Below are 20,256 nucleotides of genomic sequence, written 5' to 3'. Positions count from 1 at the left end.
GGGGAATCACGTATGAGGGCTATATATACGTCGACCGGGTGGTGGAGGTTCGTGGAGGCGGAAGTTTGGACTCGACACCAGTCGACCTTGAGTGGAATGTTCGAACGTGTCAAGTCCTAAGGAAGGATGGGAGAAGAGGGAGAACAATAATGTACAAACCGGGTAGTAGGGTGTGCGGCGGCAAGGGCGGGCAAAAGGGTGAAATGGAGGTCGGGATAGATGCAATGACTCAGAAATTATCTCCAAATGTCATTTTTCTGTTCACGCAACCATGTTTCTGTCACTATTAAAGAGAGACAGTCACTCCATCTCGGTGATAGCAGCGAAAGCGCTCCATCTGCGAAAATGGGGCTTAGGGCTTCGTAAGCTGCTCCTTTCGGAAGAACATAAGGTATCCAGCACTAGACTTCGATTAGCGATTATCTATATCACACCGTGGATATTGGTCATACCAAATGAGAAGCTGGAAAAACAGCGCAATCCAGAACCAGGCATTGGCGATCGAACTGACCCCCGCGGTGATGTCTGGCGATATCGGCCCTGGACCAATCTTGTTGGGACCGAAAGCTCTGGCACAAATCGTGGCAATGGAACCCAGCACCTGAGATGCAAGAAGTGTGAAGCAGATATGCATTCTCGTCATGGTCTGCAACAAGATCATTCCAAAACCTAATCCTTGCAGGGAATCCAGGACTCCAAGCCACAACCACACACTGCGCGACACAAGAGCGCCGCTGGTGTAGCTACCGGCCCAGGGAAGGAATAACCCTATACCAGAGACACCCCACCATATCTGCGCCCAGCGTGGTGCTCCCAGGCCGCAAGCAAAGACTGGAAGGATCCAGCTATGAATTCTTGAGAGATAACCGAATAAGAAGAGCAGGCCGGCCCAGACAAATCCGAAGAACACCACGCAGAGCACTCCGACTTCCCAAGGCTTAGCGTGGGCAGAACTCCAGAGGACTGCAGAGAGTTAGTGTGTGTACGAAGGTTCCAGTTAGGCTCACTCACAACTCCAATTGCGTCCGTAGGGTGCACTGAGGAAGAAGTTGGACACAATCACAACCACAAAGTTCCAGAGAATGATCTTGCGCCGGAACACAGACTGATAGAAAGAAGGCACTTTACCCGGAGTCTGGTGGTAATAGCTTGGAAGACCGAAGAAGAGCAGTAAACCAATGACCCAGAGAAAGGCAGCGATCGGTAGACAGATGGCCCTGGAGCTGTGTTAGCATTCCTCGATCAACATATGTATCGTGGAGACATACGTCATCTTCCAAGTGTTCGTGATATCACCCTGGACATTTGTAGCGCCGCTCTCTACAGCTTGAGAGATGGCCGTACCCCAGTACCATAGTCCAATGATATAGGCCTGTTGACACCCTTGAATCAAACACGCACGGAATACCCACTCCTTGACTGGTGCGCCGTTCTCATCACCGAAATTGAGTGCGAAAAACAGCGAACCACTAGCCGAAGCCGCAGCGTACACGCCCGCGCCAACATTCTGAATCCAACCACGAGCGAATGCATCCTTCTCAAAATGTGCCACTCCGATGATGACAAAAGAGAGACCATACAGCAGCCAAGGGAGAGACAGAACGAACACTGACTTGAATGACCGGAAGAAGAACCACCAGACGATGGAAGCAACAAGGTAAACAGTCGCAATGCCATAGAGTTTCTCTGCCGTCTCACCCACTTCACCTGTCAACAGCGTGATTTGATATGAGTTGGCAGCGATAATCTGGCCGAGACCTAGGAAGAAAGAGTATAGCGGCCAATCACCGATTCGGATTTGCATCCACTTTCGAAGACCAGACGGGGGAACATAATCACTTCCTAGAAGAAACTCATCTTTCTCCCTACGCTCGGGGCTTCTGCTTTCCTGCGAACCCATTTCATCGGCCGTGACTGAGCTCATGGGTGTGTTATTGTCCATTTTTGCGTGGAAGACAGACGAGGCAGGTGATTGGTTGCGGCCAAGTCTGGCATCTCTAAACCTGTCAAACCACTTCTTCTCACTCTTCATGAGGTACTCCTCAATGCAGAGCTGGGACTCAGAGTTAGACCCATTCAGCTTCTCCAGCCTCTTCTCAAATGTCTTGTAGTATTCGCCAGTACTGTCAGTGAAAAATGGATCGACTTTCTGCAATTTGTAGTCCTTCTTCTCTCCGATGATGGTGTCAACGGAAAGGACAGAGGCACTACTAAGTCTGTTTCCAGGCTCGTTGGCATATTGCCTCACAGGAGATACGACAGCTTCCTCGGGCTCCGGACTCCCTGGACTGGTTGTAGTCAACATGGGCCGAGGTGGAAGCGAGCTCTGACTGGATTGGCTGCGACTGAAGAAGTCCCTGGGCGCTGTTTGTCGTGACAACTCCAGCTGAGGGGTCGCATCGTTTCTGCGTCCTTCTTCTGCTTGTTCAGGCGTGAGTGTATATTCTTCTTCACCATAGTAGCTGGGGATGAAGTCGTCATCACTACTTTCCTCCGTGTTCGAATTGTTGGCGGGATCTTCATGGCCCATGCTTCTTCGCAAACGACGACGACCACGACGAACGAGGTGACCAGGCCCAGACCGTACACCAAGCGACAGCTGTCTGCTGAGTCCTGATTTGGGCTTCTCGTTCGCGCCTGGGCTCGGGTCCCGACTGTATACGATTGTGTTTCGTTGCTGCGGTCCGTAAGCACTCAAGCGATTGATATTCGAATAGCTTCCCTCGCGCGAATGAGTAAGTGGAGGGGTTTGAACTCCACTTGGCGTGAGGTGTCCGGAAGAGGCAATAGTAGGCGTCATAAGCCCACTTGGAGTGTTATACCCAGACGGCGTCAATGGCTGGCTGTTCGACTTGATCTGGCCTTTGCTATGAATGCGGATGGCAGTTGACTGGAGAATCTCCAAATCCTCAACCCACTGTGCAACAGGGAATCGTTGTTTCGCAGACCGCGCACGCATTTTTGCCCGGACTTGAGGTTTCGAGTTCAATGCACTTGCGATGGCGAGCTTGAATTGATGCAATAGGTGAGATGTTGTTGTGGACTCAATGTTATACCACCAACCGGGCATTTGACCGAGGCCTCCAACACGAGCTCCAATGCCCAGAGCCCCTTTGCGGCCGAACTCAACCGCGACAAGCCCAAAAGGTTCATCGCGAGACGGAATCAATGCAAACTCAGCACCCGAGAAAATGTAGGGTGGAAGTGCGGTGAACTCAGGTTTAGAAAAAACTCGTCCGGGGTAAACCTTCATCATTTGATCGAGCTTCAGTGCGGCGAATTTACCATAGAGGTCAATCACCGGTCCAACACAGATCAGTTGAACGTTAGGACGTGCTTCCAAGACAGCAGGCATCACATCTGCGATGAGGTCTACTCCTTTTTGCATGGACCAACGGCCAACGAAGACCAAGAGATCTGCATTTGGATTCTGCTCCAAGCCTGCCCATTCCTGTGCCTGCCGTTTCAACTCGCCTCTACTTGCCTCGTAGAGAGGATCCACCTCGATCTCGCTGTCTTTGGGGAGTTCTTTGTTCCAAGCACCCGTATCAGAAGGGTCAGGATTCGGCAGGTTACCAACCTTCTTCAAACCCCAAAAGATTGGATAACGTGCATATGACCGTTTTCCGTACTTGCGAGAAACACCAACGGCGCCGAAACCTTGTTGGTGAACACGAAGATAACTCGCGCCAGCGTGAAGCATATTGAAGACCTCGCCAAATTGGACGTAACGACGTGCAGTATTGATATCGAGGTTAAAAACCGAGCAGACTTCATCTCTCTCTTTCTGTGTGCGCATTGGCCAAAGTCCCTGGAACTCGGCATTGTGAAGCGAGAGACAGACTGGGACAGTTTGTGGGAGAAGATAAAGAGGAGCAACTGAGCCATGATAGTCGTTGATGTGATATAGATCAATGCGGAATCGCTTGATGGCTTCAGCAATACACTGATTCCAAGCAGAGTAATAAATTGCGCTGTCCAAGTCGTCCATACGGGCAGGATATGGCTCTGCCTTCGATTGCTGGCGGAAAACTGGCGCATCGAGCAGAACATATGTAATGTTTTTGATCACATGGTATTGGACCTTGACTTCGTACGAGTTTCCCAGCACCGTCACAAACATTGGGTCTGCTGGCTGATCAACGGGGTAGTCAACACCACCAACACATGGCACAACCCAAATCAAGTTCTGCTGACCGAGATGCTTTCCCATGAGCTGAGCCATGACTCCAAGGCCGCCGATCTTGATCTTAATGCCCCAATCCTCAATGTCATATTCCATGGTCGCAATCAACGTGGTTCGCGTACGCGAGGCGGCGGCGCCGAAGGCAGACGTGCTTTGCAGAAATCCAGACTTATTCGCAAAACGAATGAGAGGATTCGACGATTGGCCAGCTCGCGAGGCCATATTGCCGAAAACCATACCCAGGAATGACTTCTTTTCCATCACTCCGACTTGGTTGAATTTAACTTGGTAGAACGATTTCATGAAGGCATAAACCACAGCAATGGCAGTCAGGATTGGAACCACCCAAAGAATGATATAGATGATCAGTTGAGCGATTCGTGACCCCGTGGGCACTAAGTTGATCTTCATAGTGCCGTCATCAACCTTAACATTCCAGACCAAGTAAGGCGACGGAGGGATATCGGTGATATTAACAGACAACTTGGCCAGGGAGGAAGGGGGCATTCGATCCAAGACTCCATCGCCATCAACATCACCGAACACGAAAGTTTCGTCGGGCTTTCCATCGGGGTTCATGCCCCAGACGTTGAATTGACCCTGAGCTGGATACTCGGCAATGACTCGGAAGTTCCAGAAGCCATCACTGTCCTGCTTTGCGACGTTGTTCAAGCCTGCATCGTATCCATACTGATTATAAGGCCCGTTGAAGAAAAGGTGCGGGAAGCGTCGTGCAGGTCCGTTCCAGTCATAGTCACCTTCTTGTACGTAGTCGCTGCTGCCAGTCAATTGGCTCCAATATTCAACCCTGACATGCTTTCCTTGCCACTTTTGTTTGTCCGTACCAGACCAAGGCAGCTCATCAATGGTAGTGTTACCTCCAGTATAGTTCATCCATGTAGAAAAGGAACTACCCCAGTTCGTTGAATACCGCCATTTGTTGGCACCTGCTGCCTTGTGCTGAACGTAGAGAGTTCCGTTCTCATTTCCATGCACGAGATCATTCGTGTAGTTAGCAGAAGTGAAGACCATCGGATTGTCACTCTGACCGACACGGAAAAGAAAGTGATCAGTTGATTGGGTGGATTTGCTACCGGAACTGGTAGCATTCTTCACGGTCAAGCGATGAACACCATTGTACACGCCAGTCAGCTTTGCTGACCAAGACCAAGCACTGGGAAGCTGAGCAACATATTGAGTGTCATTTACAGCCATGTTGCTGCAATCGACGCTGTCTTTGTCGATTGATGGAGTCTTGCCAGATTCAGTTTGCGATGTGAACGAAATAGCCTTCGTGACAGCATCGCAGTCCATCGCTGTTGAGAACTCAATGCTCACATTGATATCCTCAGACTCACCTGCGGATACCGTAGAGAGCAAGGGGGCGTCGTGTCCAGGCGTGAATTTGGTGATCATGGGACGAGGACCAACGAACTGGGCCTTTGGAACATAAGCTCTAAACTCATAAGGCTTCAAGGTGATGCTGTCTAAGCATCCATTGAGCTCTTTTGAACCGTTCAGGTGCAAAGCCTTCGGACCAGACTTCAAAGTATGTTCGTCGAACGGATAAAAGAGATTTTTGACCGTCGTCTTGGTCGTGAACGGCGAAATCAAGGCGCTGGCATTGCTACCGCAGTCGAACTTATACTCAACAGTCTTGTTGTCATTCTGGTACACAAGCCAAACTGGCATGTTACCACCCTCATCACCCAGATTCTGCAAGCTCGAAACTCGATCTCTCAGGATCGACCACATCCCCGTCTCCGTAGCCGTGCCATATGATCCTGGGTAAACAATATCCCGTGTCTGCTTGGAGAGAGTTTGCAGGGAGTAGCCATCATTGAGGATAGGAAATTCTTGTCGTAACTGATACATATGCTTGATGATATTGTGAACAGGGTGAGAGGGGTCGCGGTGATCATATGCCACCTTTGGGTCGTGGCAGCCCTGTCGGCCTTGTTCAATCGGCCAGTCATAATACTGGGTTGCATCAAGAGCCCAGCAGCCGTGGGTTCTCCAAGCCGTGGCAGGTGACATGGCTTGACGTCCATAGACATAGTTGTCCGCAGTGGCATCCAAGATGTAGAATGCCTGCTCTTCTCCCCACAGCAGCAGCGGAATCCCTGGCATTTGCAATGTCGTGATGAATAGACCCAGAAGATTTCGTTCCACTCCGTATTGGATTGCCGGCCAACGGAAGACGTCCTGGTTGGTTGTGCCGTACATGTGTCTGGGATCGAATTTGCCAGTTTCGGCGTTGATCAAATCATTGCTCTGCACCATGATGTTCCAGGAGTCGACCCAGTCTAGAGGCGTATCGTAACCGGCGGCAAGGTTGCCGCTCATCCCCAAAAATCTCGTGAGTGTACGGTACACCGAATAATGAAAGGCCGCACCGTCAAGAGCTTGGAGGTCATTCCCCCGAAGGAAGTACTGCTGATCTGATTTGTTTGTCATGGCCATCGCATCCAGGGCCGATTTGGGATACTGGTTCGGTTGTCTTCCTCTTCCTAGATAGATTGAGCCAAAGTTGTTACCACCAGTGATCTCACCGGGCAGGAAGAAGTTGTTCTTGCCAACACTGCGCGCACACTCTCGGTAGTGACTCGATATATCTCCGAGAGCATCCACAGTGGACTGGGTTGCCTTGTCGTAACGAAAACCGTCAATATCAAGAGCCTTGATAATGTTACAAGAATGGACTTTGATCCTCTCCCTGACGCTAGGATGCCATTCACGCAGGCGGTCCTGAACGGACGCGAATTTGGCAAGCTCACGCTGCCAATCAGGGTATACACCAAAGGCCTCTATGTCACCATATTGGTCAAAATCACTGTTATAACATCCCACAAGCTGATCACGGACATCCTGGTCTACCGGCAAACCGGTCTCGTTCCAGAAGCGAGGATAATCACAAGTAGCATTGTAGTCATTTCCAGGGCGGAAGTCCACATATTGACGTTCTGATTTCCAGACGCTCTTGTGTTCCTTCACGGAAAACGGTGTGGTAACATTCAAATAATTCTCGAAACCAATCAAATCACCCAGACTAATCTCGTCAGTCCGTTCCTGCTTGATGCACTGTCCGAGAGAGGGTCGTGTCACTTACGTCGCGATAGTGTTGTCGAAGAGGACATACATTCCTCGCTTGTGTATCTCATCGATGGCGTTTCTCCAGGTTTGAATGGTACCGAAATGTTGATCGAGGAGTGTAGTATCAAGAGCCGAATAACCGTCTGAGCCCCATGGCTGATTCATCAAAATTGTACCCGCGAGATAGATACCCTGGGTTGCACAGTCAGTCTTCTCTTGTACCTCGCAGTATAAAAGACGGATCGATCATGTGCTAGTCGTAGGTTTCGAACCTTGATGCCCAGCCCTTGTAGGTAGTCCAACGTGTCCACTAAGCCAGCTGCGTCACCACCGTGGCGCATTTGAGTCGAATCCAGGTCATGCTCAAAGACAGTTCCATTTATATTATCGTTAGTGGGGTCACCGTTGACCCACCGGTCGATGAAGAGTGTGTAGAAAGGAAACCGCCAGTTTGTTGGGGAAGGTGTATACTTGTGACCTGCCCACGATGGTGCAGTATACTCGGCGGGATCGGTCGTATTCTTGTTCACGTTCAAGTTGTAGTCAACCAAGGATTCCTCATAGGGCCAGCCTGAGGCTGTGACTGCGAGCAATGCTGCCACACAGCCCGAAAACCCCCACTTCATCGTCGACGGTTGTTCGAAAAAACCGTGTCTCTTCTATTTCCTTTATAAACTCGACATATGTTCGGAGGATGAACAAGTCTTGTAGGAAGGAGAATATTGGGACAGCTGCTCGGGTCCAGGAAATCTCGTGGCAAGAGGGAAAGTCTGGTCAAAAGTATCGTAGCCTGACTGCTTCCCTCTTTATGTTATTGAGAATCTATCCAAGATTAACAACCGCGAATGAGAATTGATAGATAAACAGGGAGGGGTGGCAGAGGAACCCACAATAGCTGCAGCTGCTGTGGCGGCAACGCAAGAATAGAACAAGAATATCAGTGGGAAAAAATTAGACACAAGAGAAAAGAAGAGAGCAATATGCCCGAGTATATGTCCGAGCTCTTGCAGGAAGAATAGATGTCCCAAGAGGATTTGTGAGAGGAAGCATGATCGAAAATGATATATAGCCGGTGCAGCCAGCCAGCCAGCGAGATGTGGAAGCAATATAGTCTGATCGAGGAAAAAGAAACGAAGATCACTACCCACCAGATGCAAGTATCTAGCTGCTGCGGCTGATTCTCAGCAAGCAAGCAGCAGTCAGCTAGCCAGATCGGCGGACATTTGGAGAGACATTGCGGTGACCTGGTGGTGCTGTGAGAGTTCAGGCCCAATTTCCGAGACCAACCACCAGAATGGCCATGATAGCTGGAGAGTCACATTATTCGTCATCAAAGACGATTGAGTGCAGGAAGCCATTGGCTTTGATGGGAAGTTGGGGGTGGGGGGTGAGAGTTAGTGAGTTAGTAGTGTCGTGGAGGAGTGATTTGGAGATACGAAGCGAGGACAATAGCAGTTTCAACCAAGCTCTGTGTTTCTGTCTGGCTGTAAGTACCGATAGGTATTGGAAGGGGTACAGTAACTAGAGAGTGTTAAATGGTAAGCTAGGTAGGTACTTAGTAGTACGGAGCTCCGTAGTTCATGGTAGTTTAGATTGAGTGTGCAGTAAGTTGAAAGTACAATTGCATACAGAAGTTGTATATGGGACCATTGGGGGAGGGGGGACCAGTACTGTAATGGTACCAAACGGGCTGTTACCGGGTTCATACCTTGCCTTTTTGGGAGTACAGAGAGAGGGACTTGACGGGACTCAAGTGGAGCGGAAGCGCAAAGACCACTAGCGCGCCATCGAGGCAGGGCGATCATCTTCCACCGGCACCTACAGTACCCACTACCTTAGAGTACGAACTACGAAGTCGCATGTTAAACTAACTTCTGCCAGATACACCAAAAGAGAATCCCAGAAACCCGGTATCCCTCTCTGATATATCAGATACTTTGTCCCGGCTTGTTTCGACTCGGCCTCCACTGGTCCCCAACTCTCTTGTAATGGACCTCGTTCCCACTGCCCTCGGACCCAGTCATGCATACCGATCTTTCTTCGGTGTGTATCCTTTGAGGACAATCCCATGCAAGATATACGCACGATTTGATAGTGTCTTTGATAGCACATGCCACCGGAATTCACCCCAATACGTCCATCGGCTATCTGAGCCCGGGCTTTTGGCCATGATAAGCTCAGGACTTCTTTTACCAAAGTGTCAAAATATCTACATCTGCCTTGATTGCCGTAGTCGAGCATAACGATGCCTGCTGCTGCTTCAGCGCACACGCGTCCATGAACCTCCGTAGACAGTTCACCGTTCTGTTCCCGACTTCGAACTTCGGAGACCAAGCTAAGAGGATACAAGTCAAGTCGGATAACGTTTCACGAAGCAGTTGAGAAATCAAGAAGGGGCGAAAAGCGACAACAACAAATGCGGTATATTTCAAAAAGGTACAATAGACACATACTTACACACTCTTGTCAAGCTGAGTGGGGGATATCGACCCTTCGCTACGATTAAACTTCAATAAATGCTGTCCGCGCGGCAAATCCTATCAGCAACAGCGACGTATCCACGCACCATTCCGTCATTGCGAGAAGGGATTACTACCTGGCTGGCCAATGGCGACTGTAAGAAGCCTCCGAATATCATATCATAATCCAAGGCAGTGTTGAGAGTTTGTTATCAAGGATCTTTGATATTTTAGCCGTGCTGATTCGGGTATTCCGCAAGCTATGGTGGGGGGAGGGAGGCAAAACTATCGTCTTTGGCAAGCGAGAATGAGGTACTGTACACTCCTGGGAAAGCCACCGTGCATAATGCCATGATCCATGCTGGTACAATCACTGCTCATCGGTGCTCCCGGAAGGGTCGGGAGTAAAGAGACATAACCTGCCTTTGTGATACACCTGGGGTAACTGCTGTGTGTGCAAACCTCGGCTCAAACATCAGTCCCGATGCTAAAGAGGTGTATCTTTTCTAGAATCAGATGGTCTTGTTTAATGTCTAGAGGTAGGCCCATGTCAAGAAGCTCAGCCTCCACTGTCTGCAAGCAAGTGCTGAAAGTGGAACGTTGGCAGTGGAAGATCATGGAGATCATAGACAGGAAAAAGCAACTACTTTTAGAGCGGAAAGGGATGCATTTCCATGCAGGAAACTTACAAGAGAGAGCGGAAACAAGAAACTGGGCGGTTTGTGTCACATTACATGGTCAATACATATATAGTACACCCATCGACGGAATCAATCAAGTACTATATACACCACAATGAACAATCGCATTGTCCCTTGCTTATTGACTGATGAGAGACGCATCAAGATAGTTGACTGCTATCAATTCGACTATAAAATGAGAGGCAATTAATCTTCTACATATGGTGATAGTCGGGAAAGAAATCATATCCCCGCGAGGAGACTCAGCGACGGAGAGTCTCTCAGGCACGGGCCAAGGATTGGCTGCCCCTCAAGCTATCTGATAGTCAGTCAGTAACTAGTAGGTAGTATGCGCGAGCCGATCCTTGTCGGGGAGAGGTGATTTATCACGAATCGGAAAGCCTCTCGTTATGCTCGGCGGGCGTTGAGTCTACTTCGCGATCTTATAAGTTGCAAATTGCGAAATCGACAAGGACAGGCCAGCAAATCGAAGATACTTATATACAATGTGCAACGACGGCTCTACCGGTTTGAGAACAAACCCCTCTGAGTACCAGTCAAGGCCTTAGGTTGTTTCAGGATAGATATGAATTTCTGTGTGACTCAGGAACAGGGAAACTCAATTGCAAGCGGAGGCAAAAACTTTCCAAGTTTTCATCACGTTGGAAGGGTGCTTTAATAACAATTTATAGACTGGCCAAGCAGTGTATTTGGGTTCCTGAGCCAAGGGCGGGCGGAGATGTCGGTATCCAACTATTGTAATAAGACACGGTACAAAAGAAGTCGGAGGATTTTGATATTGGCTTGTCTTCACATCATCCGGCACACGCATTTTTCCTTTTTCGTCTTGTTCTTCTTTCGACAAAACTGGCCCGCCCCCTTGCTTTCAAGTCGTTGGTTGCCTGCCTAATCCGCGACGTTGGGACAACTGTCAAATCATAATGACATGTATTATGCACGGACACCAGCTCTAGCCCGAACCTCAACCGCCCTGCCCTCACACTTCAATACTCCGGTGAATGTGTCCAGTATCGATCGGACTAGAATATATCCTTGATGACAGCCTTAGATAGGTAGTACTATCTGAGCACAAATCAACCCTGGGAAATGGATTTCACAGACATAAACTGAGCCAAATAGCTAGATACATGCGATAATTTCTGCACACCGCGACTTCGAGATACGATCAGTCCTAAAGTGAATGGACATATGGGCTTCAGAGCCTCAGCTACCGTTGGTCCAAGCATCCAGCTCCGATCAACGCGGCTCGAGTCGTCTATTGCAGGTTCTCATTGGCTGCATAACGCCATTTCATGCATCTGGAAAAGAGCGCCATTTTAGACCGCTTGTCAACACTCTCTCAAATGATAGGGACAATATAGATGGCGTTGGCCCAGTAGCCACTGTGTCCCCTTCCTTCCTTTTACACGAACCATGATCAGCAATGTATTCGGTTCATCTGATTCATGTCAGTCTTTTGGTAATTTAAGCCCTGTTTGACCTTGCATAAGAAGCATTTCCTTTTTGAGCCTTTGCTCTTCTCTCTCTTTTTTTTTTAAGCTCCCATATCATTTTATCGGAGGACCAGAAGATTGGAGTCATCGTGATTCGTACTAGCACGGGCCCCATGAATATACAGCTCATATCGCGCGTCAAGTCCGATTCTACTCGAAACCCATGGCGAGATATTCGCAGACCTACCTCCTACACGAACCCAGCGACATTTCTCAGCTGTGCTGGTAGACAAATCGGAGCTTTTGTATCTCTTAATTGGATAAGAACAACTGGTCTCCAGCCTTATTGAGGAAGCACTAGGAAAGTGCAAGAGTCCCTGCTTTATCTCATTTAGCTTAACGTTAAGTACGCTAACACTTGTCTCGAGCTGGCTGTCGACATCGAAGTATTTTGTGATGTACTCTACTTGGTACTTGAAATGACAGTGATATCTTACCGGGGAGAGCCAGCAGGGATGTCAGCAAGAGCAAGGTATCTCGTCAAAGCCTAGGCTGCCACTGTCAGGGTTTTACTAATCGAAAGAGCGCTTGAACCTTAAAGTCGTACTTGGGAATCACATACCATAAGACAGCAAAGTGCAGCGGCGATCAAGGAGCCGGTTACGACCACTACAGGGTGGCAGCCCAATCGCTGGTCGATATCAGAACTTCCGAATTGGGGTTTCATCTCAACGGTTTGATATGCGGTGTGACCAATGCTTATCAATAATCAATGCATCTCAAGAGTCAAATTGCTCAGTACGCATTCGGTGTTGCTGTGAGATGCACAATCGCATTGCACCACAGGTAGGGAGGCGGAGAACTATTTAGCAAAATTCGCCGCTACAGTGCCGCTCCCGTGTGATATCAAGGTTGCATTGGCGAGCCAGGCTTACTAAACTTGAGATGAAAGGGCGTGCAGGTGTCGGGTTTGTCTCATAGGCACATGGTTGGGGGAGGTGGAGTCTCAACATTACGTATCATATGCATTGCTGCTGTAGGCTCGCCGGGCCTAGCAGGTTAACCCAGTGCAACTTGCATTGGAGTAAGCCTATATATCACTTTCGGGCGGTTTTACCGGCAGGATACCTGGCTTAGCTAGCGATGCATGTTGCTGCGAACCTCTATTTGACGGAAAGATCAAGCGCGCTGGCCGAAGAAGTGGCAAAGAGAGGAGATTTGATATACGATGGTGGAAAGGTGATTGGCAGCGTCTCGAAAATGCGCACGCATTGAGTCATTGCTACCGCTAGCATTTCATTAGAATTCTAAGAGAGGGCTGACCTTGTACCAATCTGCTTCTCCGGGCTGTTGTGACTAGTGGCGGGTTTCTAGGTGGAGCAGGCCTTGATCTGCTCGAGGTCTTTGGACGTTCTACTTCTCTATCTGCACGACACAAAGGGGCTAAACATCCATCAGTGATCAAAATCCCCGCTTTGGGGTTATTGCAGTTGGCCCTGGATCAAGATGCCGGGCGTCTGAGGCTTGTAGCCCAGGTCATTAACGGAGTTGTTGGTCATTTCGTACATCAAAGATGAGATTAGCAACAGAATGGTTCGAACGCACTCTCGAAACTTCACAGGGAACATCCTCGGAATAGATAACGCCTTGCATATTAATCCGGTCTAGCTGGGTGCTAGCAAGTGAAATAGAGATTATAATTCAGATTGATACCCAAGTGACAGGGTACACATGAAAGTTATGTTCCGGAGAGAAACATGTCCCCACTGCCGAAAGAGATCTGAGGAAGTTCGAATTGAAGTACTTGCCGAGTAACTCATCCGGGGTGTTGAGTCCACCCGATGCTTCAGCCAATGGATTAGTCATTTGCCTGACCACAAACCCAGGGGAATCACGACCTAAATGATCGCTTTGCACAATATCTGGGCTTGCAAACAGTTTCCCGGGGGGGGGGTTTAGTTGAGTAACTGTGGCTGAAAGCACGGAAATGTCCGTATATTTCTGAGAACACTGCAGCAATTTGTGGAGCGTTGCCCCAAGGCATGGAATATGAAACCTTTTCCTTTCCTGGAAACGAAGATATTGTATCGGGGTTGTCTTATCTCAGCAAAAAACGCAGATTGCCAATAATAGTATAGCATGATGGATGATGCTCGAAGTGTTCTTACTTGACAAGTACGAGTAAGCATTCGACACTTGGGTTGTTCTCAATTCAAAGATATATCTAGTGGAGCAGGGGGGCAGTCTGTGGAGTAAAAAAGACCTGATCTAGACTGGTGGTTTCAAGAAGAAACCAGACAGAGAACACAGCAAAGCAGGTGGGAAACCAGATGCAATATGCCAAAAAAACTTCTCAGAGGTCTAGAATACTGTCTCATCAAGGGAAGATATGTGATTGCATGACTTAGTTGAATCGTGTGTACTACCGACATGAACGATTCGCGCTGTAGCTTGTTGATTTATCGAGCATACCCAGAAATTCAGGTACAGAACCATGAAAGACACAGTTTGGCAAGCATAAGAAGAGACTGAAATGATTTGAGCAAGTAGGGATGCCCATATAACCACACAATAAGTATTATGAGTATGCTGTCTCCGTCCCGTGTAGTCCTGCCTGGCTGATAATCGAGATCTCGGGCGATAGCCAAGGCTTCGTCTGCGATAAGAGCAGACTGGACCAGGCCAAAGGTACTGCCAATTGGAGATAGATTGTCTTCAACAAGCCAAGAGTATTGAGATAGTGCCCATTTTTATCGTCGCCTTTGCTGCCACTGCTGCTTCTGCTGCTACAATCATGATTGTCGCTTGTAACATGAGCTGTCAGTCTACTGATTCTGCCCTTTGGCTACTGTCACTTATCCGGTGATGCGCTGGAGGTTAGTAAGCTCAGGTGTACCTAAACGGCGCTCCCAATGCCACTGATCTGAGGGTTTACTTCAGCTTCGAAGAGTGAAGCTTGCGCCAGGGGTTGCAGTGTTAATTGCTAGGCTGCCAGAGCGATGGGCTTCGATTAGTCCGAGGCGGTGGGAAATTGCGTCTTTCCAAGATATCATTATAGAATTCAACGATTAAAGCACAATTTGACCGGAATATGTCAAGTACTTATTCTTTAGGCCCTGATGATGCAGGCTTTCCTATGACCTCTGAGTGCTTCGAGTGTATAGAGTTAGTTAAAGGTGTCGAAGTAAATAGATGGTGTTGGTACTGGTTGCTCATCATTCTATACATCACCTGTAAACACATCATAGGAAGCTGTCGTCTTCCTCAGTATTTCACTTGTTCCACATAAGAGAATCATCTTCGAATACCAAGCTATGGCCAATACCCTTAGCGAACCACCAGATCATCTTTGGCCATGGTCACCAAGTCGCGAGGACGTATTATGAGCAGGGAAGACGGGGGAAGAAATAGTCGAGATCGACTAGGAGTTGTCAAAACGCGAAGGATGCATGACCGAGCAGCAAATGCTAGTCCGTCTCTTTCAAGAAGATAGCAGTGGAAAGGCTTGCAGTCTGTGTATATATTTGATGCATTGAGGGAGATCTTCTTCGCAGTCATCATAGAGTATTTGTTACTACTAGATACTATTGCTGATCACGGTCTCTCAGTACTAGTTATAAATATAGCAGTGAACCTGACTATACCGCTTTCTGCAATCGACTCACCGCCTTATGCCTTACCAGCCTTAGGCTCCTCTGGGCTCGGGAGACTTTCTTATCGGGATTTGATGATCACAATCAGTGATCGATAAGTTGATCTTCCCGACAAAGACGTAAGTGACAATAGTTACTCTAAATGATCGAGCAGCAAGATGAAATGCCGTCTACACAGACACTTCTTCAGTGATGAGGGGTTGAAGTCGGTCATATAACCCCTTTCAGCGGTCTGCATCTCTCCACCTTGCTCGGAGTAGACAACTTAGAAGAGTATGAGGACGATTGGGCCGCCTTGCTTCTCAAGTTATTAACCTCTTGAGAGCAAGAGTAAAAAAAAAAAAAAAAAAAAAAAAAAAAAAAAAAAAAAAGGAAAAAAAAGGAAAAAAGGCTCCGAATCGGTGGTGGAGGCGGGGAGCACGTATCGGGGGGGTAAAGGTCAGCTCCGAAGTCCGGACCCCTTGAGTGGTGATATTATCTAATACCCGCCCGGCGAATTACACTCTCAATCCCCCACCTTTCCCTCGGGGTGAAGCGATTGAACTGCCCGCTGAGTTCGGACTTTCTTGCTTCTTTCTCTTCTTCCCCTACTTCTTCTGTTTCGCTCTTTCTCCCCCTCCCCTCCCTCTCGCTTTCCCACAATTTCTCCATCTTTTCCACACCCTCCCTTCTCTGCGTGGCTCGGGGTTTGTTAGGCCCTCTCTCTTGGTGTAGCACCACCTCTTTCTGTCTCACTATACGCGGTCTGGATCCCCGGCGGAAACCAGATAGGCAACTTAAACCACCTATTTGCCGAACGGCGTACAGGAACGGTTACTCTTTGCTTTGCGGTCACCCTACTTGCGTGGGACACTTGGAATATCTCAGTTTGTCTTGTAAGTCGATTTATATGATAATTTCCATCCTTTCCGTTTTGTCCCATGGCCGTTCCAGGTTACCCTTCCGAATTGCGGAACGGGTTGTTGTGCCGCAACATCATTCTGACTGGAGACACTTTCCTTCACATAGGTAAACCTGCACCATGCATATTAAAGAGAAGCTTTCTCAAAATGAGGCTGCTGGGAGACCGGGAATCTCCTTCGAGTTCTTCCCACCTAAAACAGCCCAGGGTGTCCAGAATCTTTACGATAGAATGGATCGCATGCACGCCCTAGGTCCTTCTTTCATAGACATCACTTGGGGAGCAGGAGGTCGCTTGTCGGACCTTACTTGCGAAATGGTCAACGTTGCACAGTCTGTGTACGGCTTGGAAACTTGTATGCACTTGACATGTACCGATATGCCCGTCGAGAAGGTAGACGCTGCGCTCCAGGCAGCTTACAAGGCCGGCTGCACCAATATCCTCGCTCTCCGTGGAGATCCTCCGCGTGAGAAGGAAAACTGGGAAGCTACCGATGGTGGATTCCGCTATGCCAAGGACCTGGTAAAGCACATCAGGGACAAGTATGGCAACCACTTTGACATCGGCGTTGGAGGGTACCCGGAAGGGGCGGACGACAACCCGGACGTTGATCTCTTGATTGATCACCTCAAGGAGAAGGTTGACGCGGGTGCTTCGTTTGTCATCACACAGATGTTCTACGATACGGACAACTTCATTGACTGGGTAAAGAAATGCCGAGACAGAGGCATTGCCGTGCCCATCATACCCGGTATAATGCCCATTCAGACGTATGCTGCATTTATCAGACGATCGGAATGGACAAAAACTCGAATTCCACCGGAGTGGCTTGAGGCCCTGGAACCCGTTAAGAACGATGACGCTGCTGTCAGAAACATCGGTAAACGCCTGGTCGCAGATATGTGCAGAAGGCTCCTCAAAAGCGGTCTCAACCACCTTCATTTGTGAGTTAACCTTCATGCCCATACTAGTTTTGAATGCCACTCACTGTCGCTGCCAGTTACACGATGAATCTCGCACAGTCAACGCAACTGGTTCTCGAAGACCTTGGCCTTCTGCCGTCTGAGGAGACACCGCTCCAGAGAGCCTTGCCTTGGCGGCCTTCGCTCGGTCTCAATCGCAGAGGGGAAGACGTTCGTCCCATCTTTTGGCGAAACCGCAACTCTTCTTACATTGCTCGTACGCAGACTTGGGATGAATTCCCCAACGGTCGTTGGACTGATTCCCGGTCGCCTGCCTTCGGCGAATTGGACAGCTACGGTATCGGTCTCAAGGGTACAAATGAGCAAAACATCAAGCTCTGGGGGCAGCCAAAGTCTTTGCGGGACGTCACTCATATTTTTGTCGACTATCTGGAAGGCAGATTGGCGCGACTACCTTGGAGCGACAGTCCAATCACCGCCGAAGCCAACGCTATCAAGGATGATTTGATTGAGCTAAACAAGAAGGGTATCTTCACCATTAACTCGCAACCGGCCGTGAATGGTGTGAAATCCTCTCATCCGGTACACGGCTGGGGCCCCAAGAACGGTTATGTCTATCAAAAGGCATACTTGGAGCTCCTGATTCCTTCTTACTTACTTGATGACTTGATCGACCGCATTGAACAGAACACCTATCTCACCTACCATGCTGCCTCCAAGAATGGAACCCTGCGCACCAATACTAATGATAGTCCCAACGCCTTGACATGGGGTATCTTCGCGGGACGAGAGATTGTCCAGCCCACCATTGTGGAGACGATCAGTTTCTTGGCCTGGAAGGATGAGGCGTACCGTCTCGGTGAAGACTGGGCCAAATGCCACGATGCTTCCAGCCCCAGCAGAAAGCTGATCCAGAGCATTGTGGATGATTGGTGTCTCGTTAATATCGGTAAGTACATTGCAATTGTCGTATGGACAGTACTAACATCTCCTTAATAGTGAACAATGATTTCCACAACACCAGCAGCCTCTTTGACTTGTTTAAGGATCTGAATGTAAAAGATCTCGACACCGAAATTGCGACCGAGGACGGTGAAATCAAGCCTCAGCAAAATGGCGTCTCGAACGGAGCCGCTGACGGCACCGTGATTGATGGAACCTCCACCGAGCTTCCTATCCTTAATTAGGAATTCCTACAACTCATATTTCATTGCCGCTTTCAACAGGCATCTCGACGGGCTCATCCCCGCAGTCTACGATCATGCTATGCACCTCTATATGCATATTCTTCAACCCGTCTCACGACTACTTAACTAATTTCAACACATGACGACTACAATTACACCTAATTCAACATCTCTTTATTCTCAACGATATACCCCCGCGGTCCTGAGTCAGAAACCTCAGGCCACAACAAGCAACTCAACGAAACGTTTAATGGCGGCATGAACCGAAGACCTCTCAACGATTTCTTCTCCGAGCGATTCTTATGATACTTCAACATGACAACTCATCTTTTCACTCACAAACATCTCATTATGTAACAAATACCCCTCGCATGGCATTTTTTTGCGTTCTGCACAACAACCACCCTTGCCTCGAGCATGGGACTTCAACGTCTTTCTCCTTTCATCTATTTTCATGATAGAGCTCGAAGCTTCTGGAAGACACAGTCTTCCTTTTTTGTCTACATTCCCTCTCATTCTGAGAGTGCCGTCAGGAACCGTATGGCTCTTGCGGCAAATTCAATCTTCTTGTTTACTCACAACGACGATCAAAATTCAACACGATAGGTAAGGTATAAACGTACGGACGGAGTTTGGTTCCAAACTTGGGGAAACAAAAGCGCATCCTTTTCAACATGGGATAAGGTCAAAAAATGGGACCATACAGATGGAGTTTAGTCAGAAATCGGATTTTCTTCATTACTCGCCGTTCTCGCTTTCCTGACCTTTTTTTTCCGCCTTTAATTTGCACCAATACACTGTCTCGGCCATTCTTCATTGAAATTATGCATTCTTGTTCTTTATCTCGTTCATCTGCCAATTTTCCTTTCAGGTGAGGGAAACCTTTTGGCTCACAAAAGATCCATATTGTCAATTTACACCTAGCGGTAATTGTGGTGACGGTGACTGATGGTGATGCTTAGCTCGGTCCACTTTGACCAAGGTTCACAGCCGGCTCACTGGCAATTCTAAAGAAAGTAAATCGGATCAAGACTTCCAGGTCCACCCCTCCGTTCTATCAGCCACGAGAAGAAAGGTTATGCATGTTTCCCTCTCTTATGGTCTGTAATCGAACATCAAGGAATTTTCTTCCAGCCTCATTCTGCGTAGACCGACAATTCATCCCTCTGTCCATGTCAGCGCAGATAATAGATGGAAGAAAATCATGAGATCGATTATGGAATAGGTGGCTGGGCTCGCCACGATTCGGGTAGCCTGAGGCATCGTAAAAGGGCAGCGAGCCAAGAGCGAGAGAGTCCTCTCTTAGAGTGAAACCGGCGGCGATATTTGGTCGAAGAAGAAGCAGGAGAAGGAAACCCAACGACGACCAACCACTACATAACTCGACCGATGCGACTAACAATTCAGAAACCCAGAGCAATGTGTTTACAGCATGAAAGAGTTTTGTTCGTATTCGCATAAGAATAGCCGCAGAACGAATGGGGGAGACCCCGTCCCTCCTTGGGTAAACCAAATCGACCGTGTCATCCATTTTCAATGGTGTGGGCAGTCTGTTATAGACAGAGCTGAAAAGAACCGCACAAAGGGACCAACCCGCCAAAAGTATAACATCGCCCGCGCTCTCGAAGAACCCCCACCATGACGCCTGAATACCGCGAAGAAGAACAAATGGTACAGTACAATGAGTCTCTCTCTCTCTCTCTCTCTCTCTCTATCCCCA

The 20,256-nt window shown here is 48.6% G+C and overlaps 3 protein-coding genes across 3 annotated transcripts; 1 reads left to right on the top strand and 2 right to left on the bottom strand.

Moving 5' to 3' along the window:
• Positions 1–352: 352 nt before the first annotated feature.
• Positions 353–7,905, bottom strand: ags2 (alpha-1,3-glucan synthase Ags2; the record flags this gene model as incomplete). The annotated part of the gene is made up of 6 exons (XM_025577398.1): positions 353–401; positions 453–963; positions 1,012–1,217; positions 1,269–7,235; positions 7,296–7,471; positions 7,552–7,905. 6 exons carry the CDS (start codon positions 7,903–7,905, stop codon positions 353–355), a joined length of 7,263 nt encoding a protein of 2,420 aa, XP_025431119.1.
• An 8,390-nt stretch (positions 7,906–16,295) lies between these two features.
• BP01DRAFT_54728 (methylenetetrahydrofolate reductase (NAD(P)H) MET13) lies at positions 16,296–18,686 on the top strand. Its single transcript, XM_025579937.1, has 4 exons — positions 16,296–16,400; positions 16,534–17,370; positions 17,427–18,298; positions 18,349–18,686. Exons 2-4 carry the CDS (start codon positions 16,547–16,549, stop codon positions 18,534–18,536), a joined length of 1,884 nt encoding a protein of 627 aa, XP_025431118.1. The 5' UTR covers positions 16,296–16,400; positions 16,534–16,546; the 3' UTR covers positions 18,537–18,686.
• A 637-nt stretch (positions 18,687–19,323) lies between these two features.
• Positions 19,324–20,203, bottom strand: BP01DRAFT_54730 (uncharacterized protein). The gene has a single exon (XM_025579938.1). It carries the CDS (start codon positions 20,065–20,067, stop codon positions 19,594–19,596), a length of 474 nt encoding a protein of 157 aa, XP_025431117.1. The 5' UTR covers positions 20,068–20,203; the 3' UTR covers positions 19,324–19,593.
• Between the last annotated feature and the right edge of the window lie 53 nt (positions 20,204–20,256).

Source organism: Aspergillus saccharolyticus (assembly GCF_003184585.1).
Source record: "Aspergillus saccharolyticus JOP 1030-1 unplaced genomic scaffold BP01scaffold_16, whole genome shotgun sequence".
NCBI lineage: Eukaryota > Fungi > Ascomycota > Eurotiomycetes > Eurotiales > Aspergillaceae > Aspergillus > Aspergillus saccharolyticus.
This window is presented reverse-complemented; position numbering and strand designations above follow the sequence as displayed.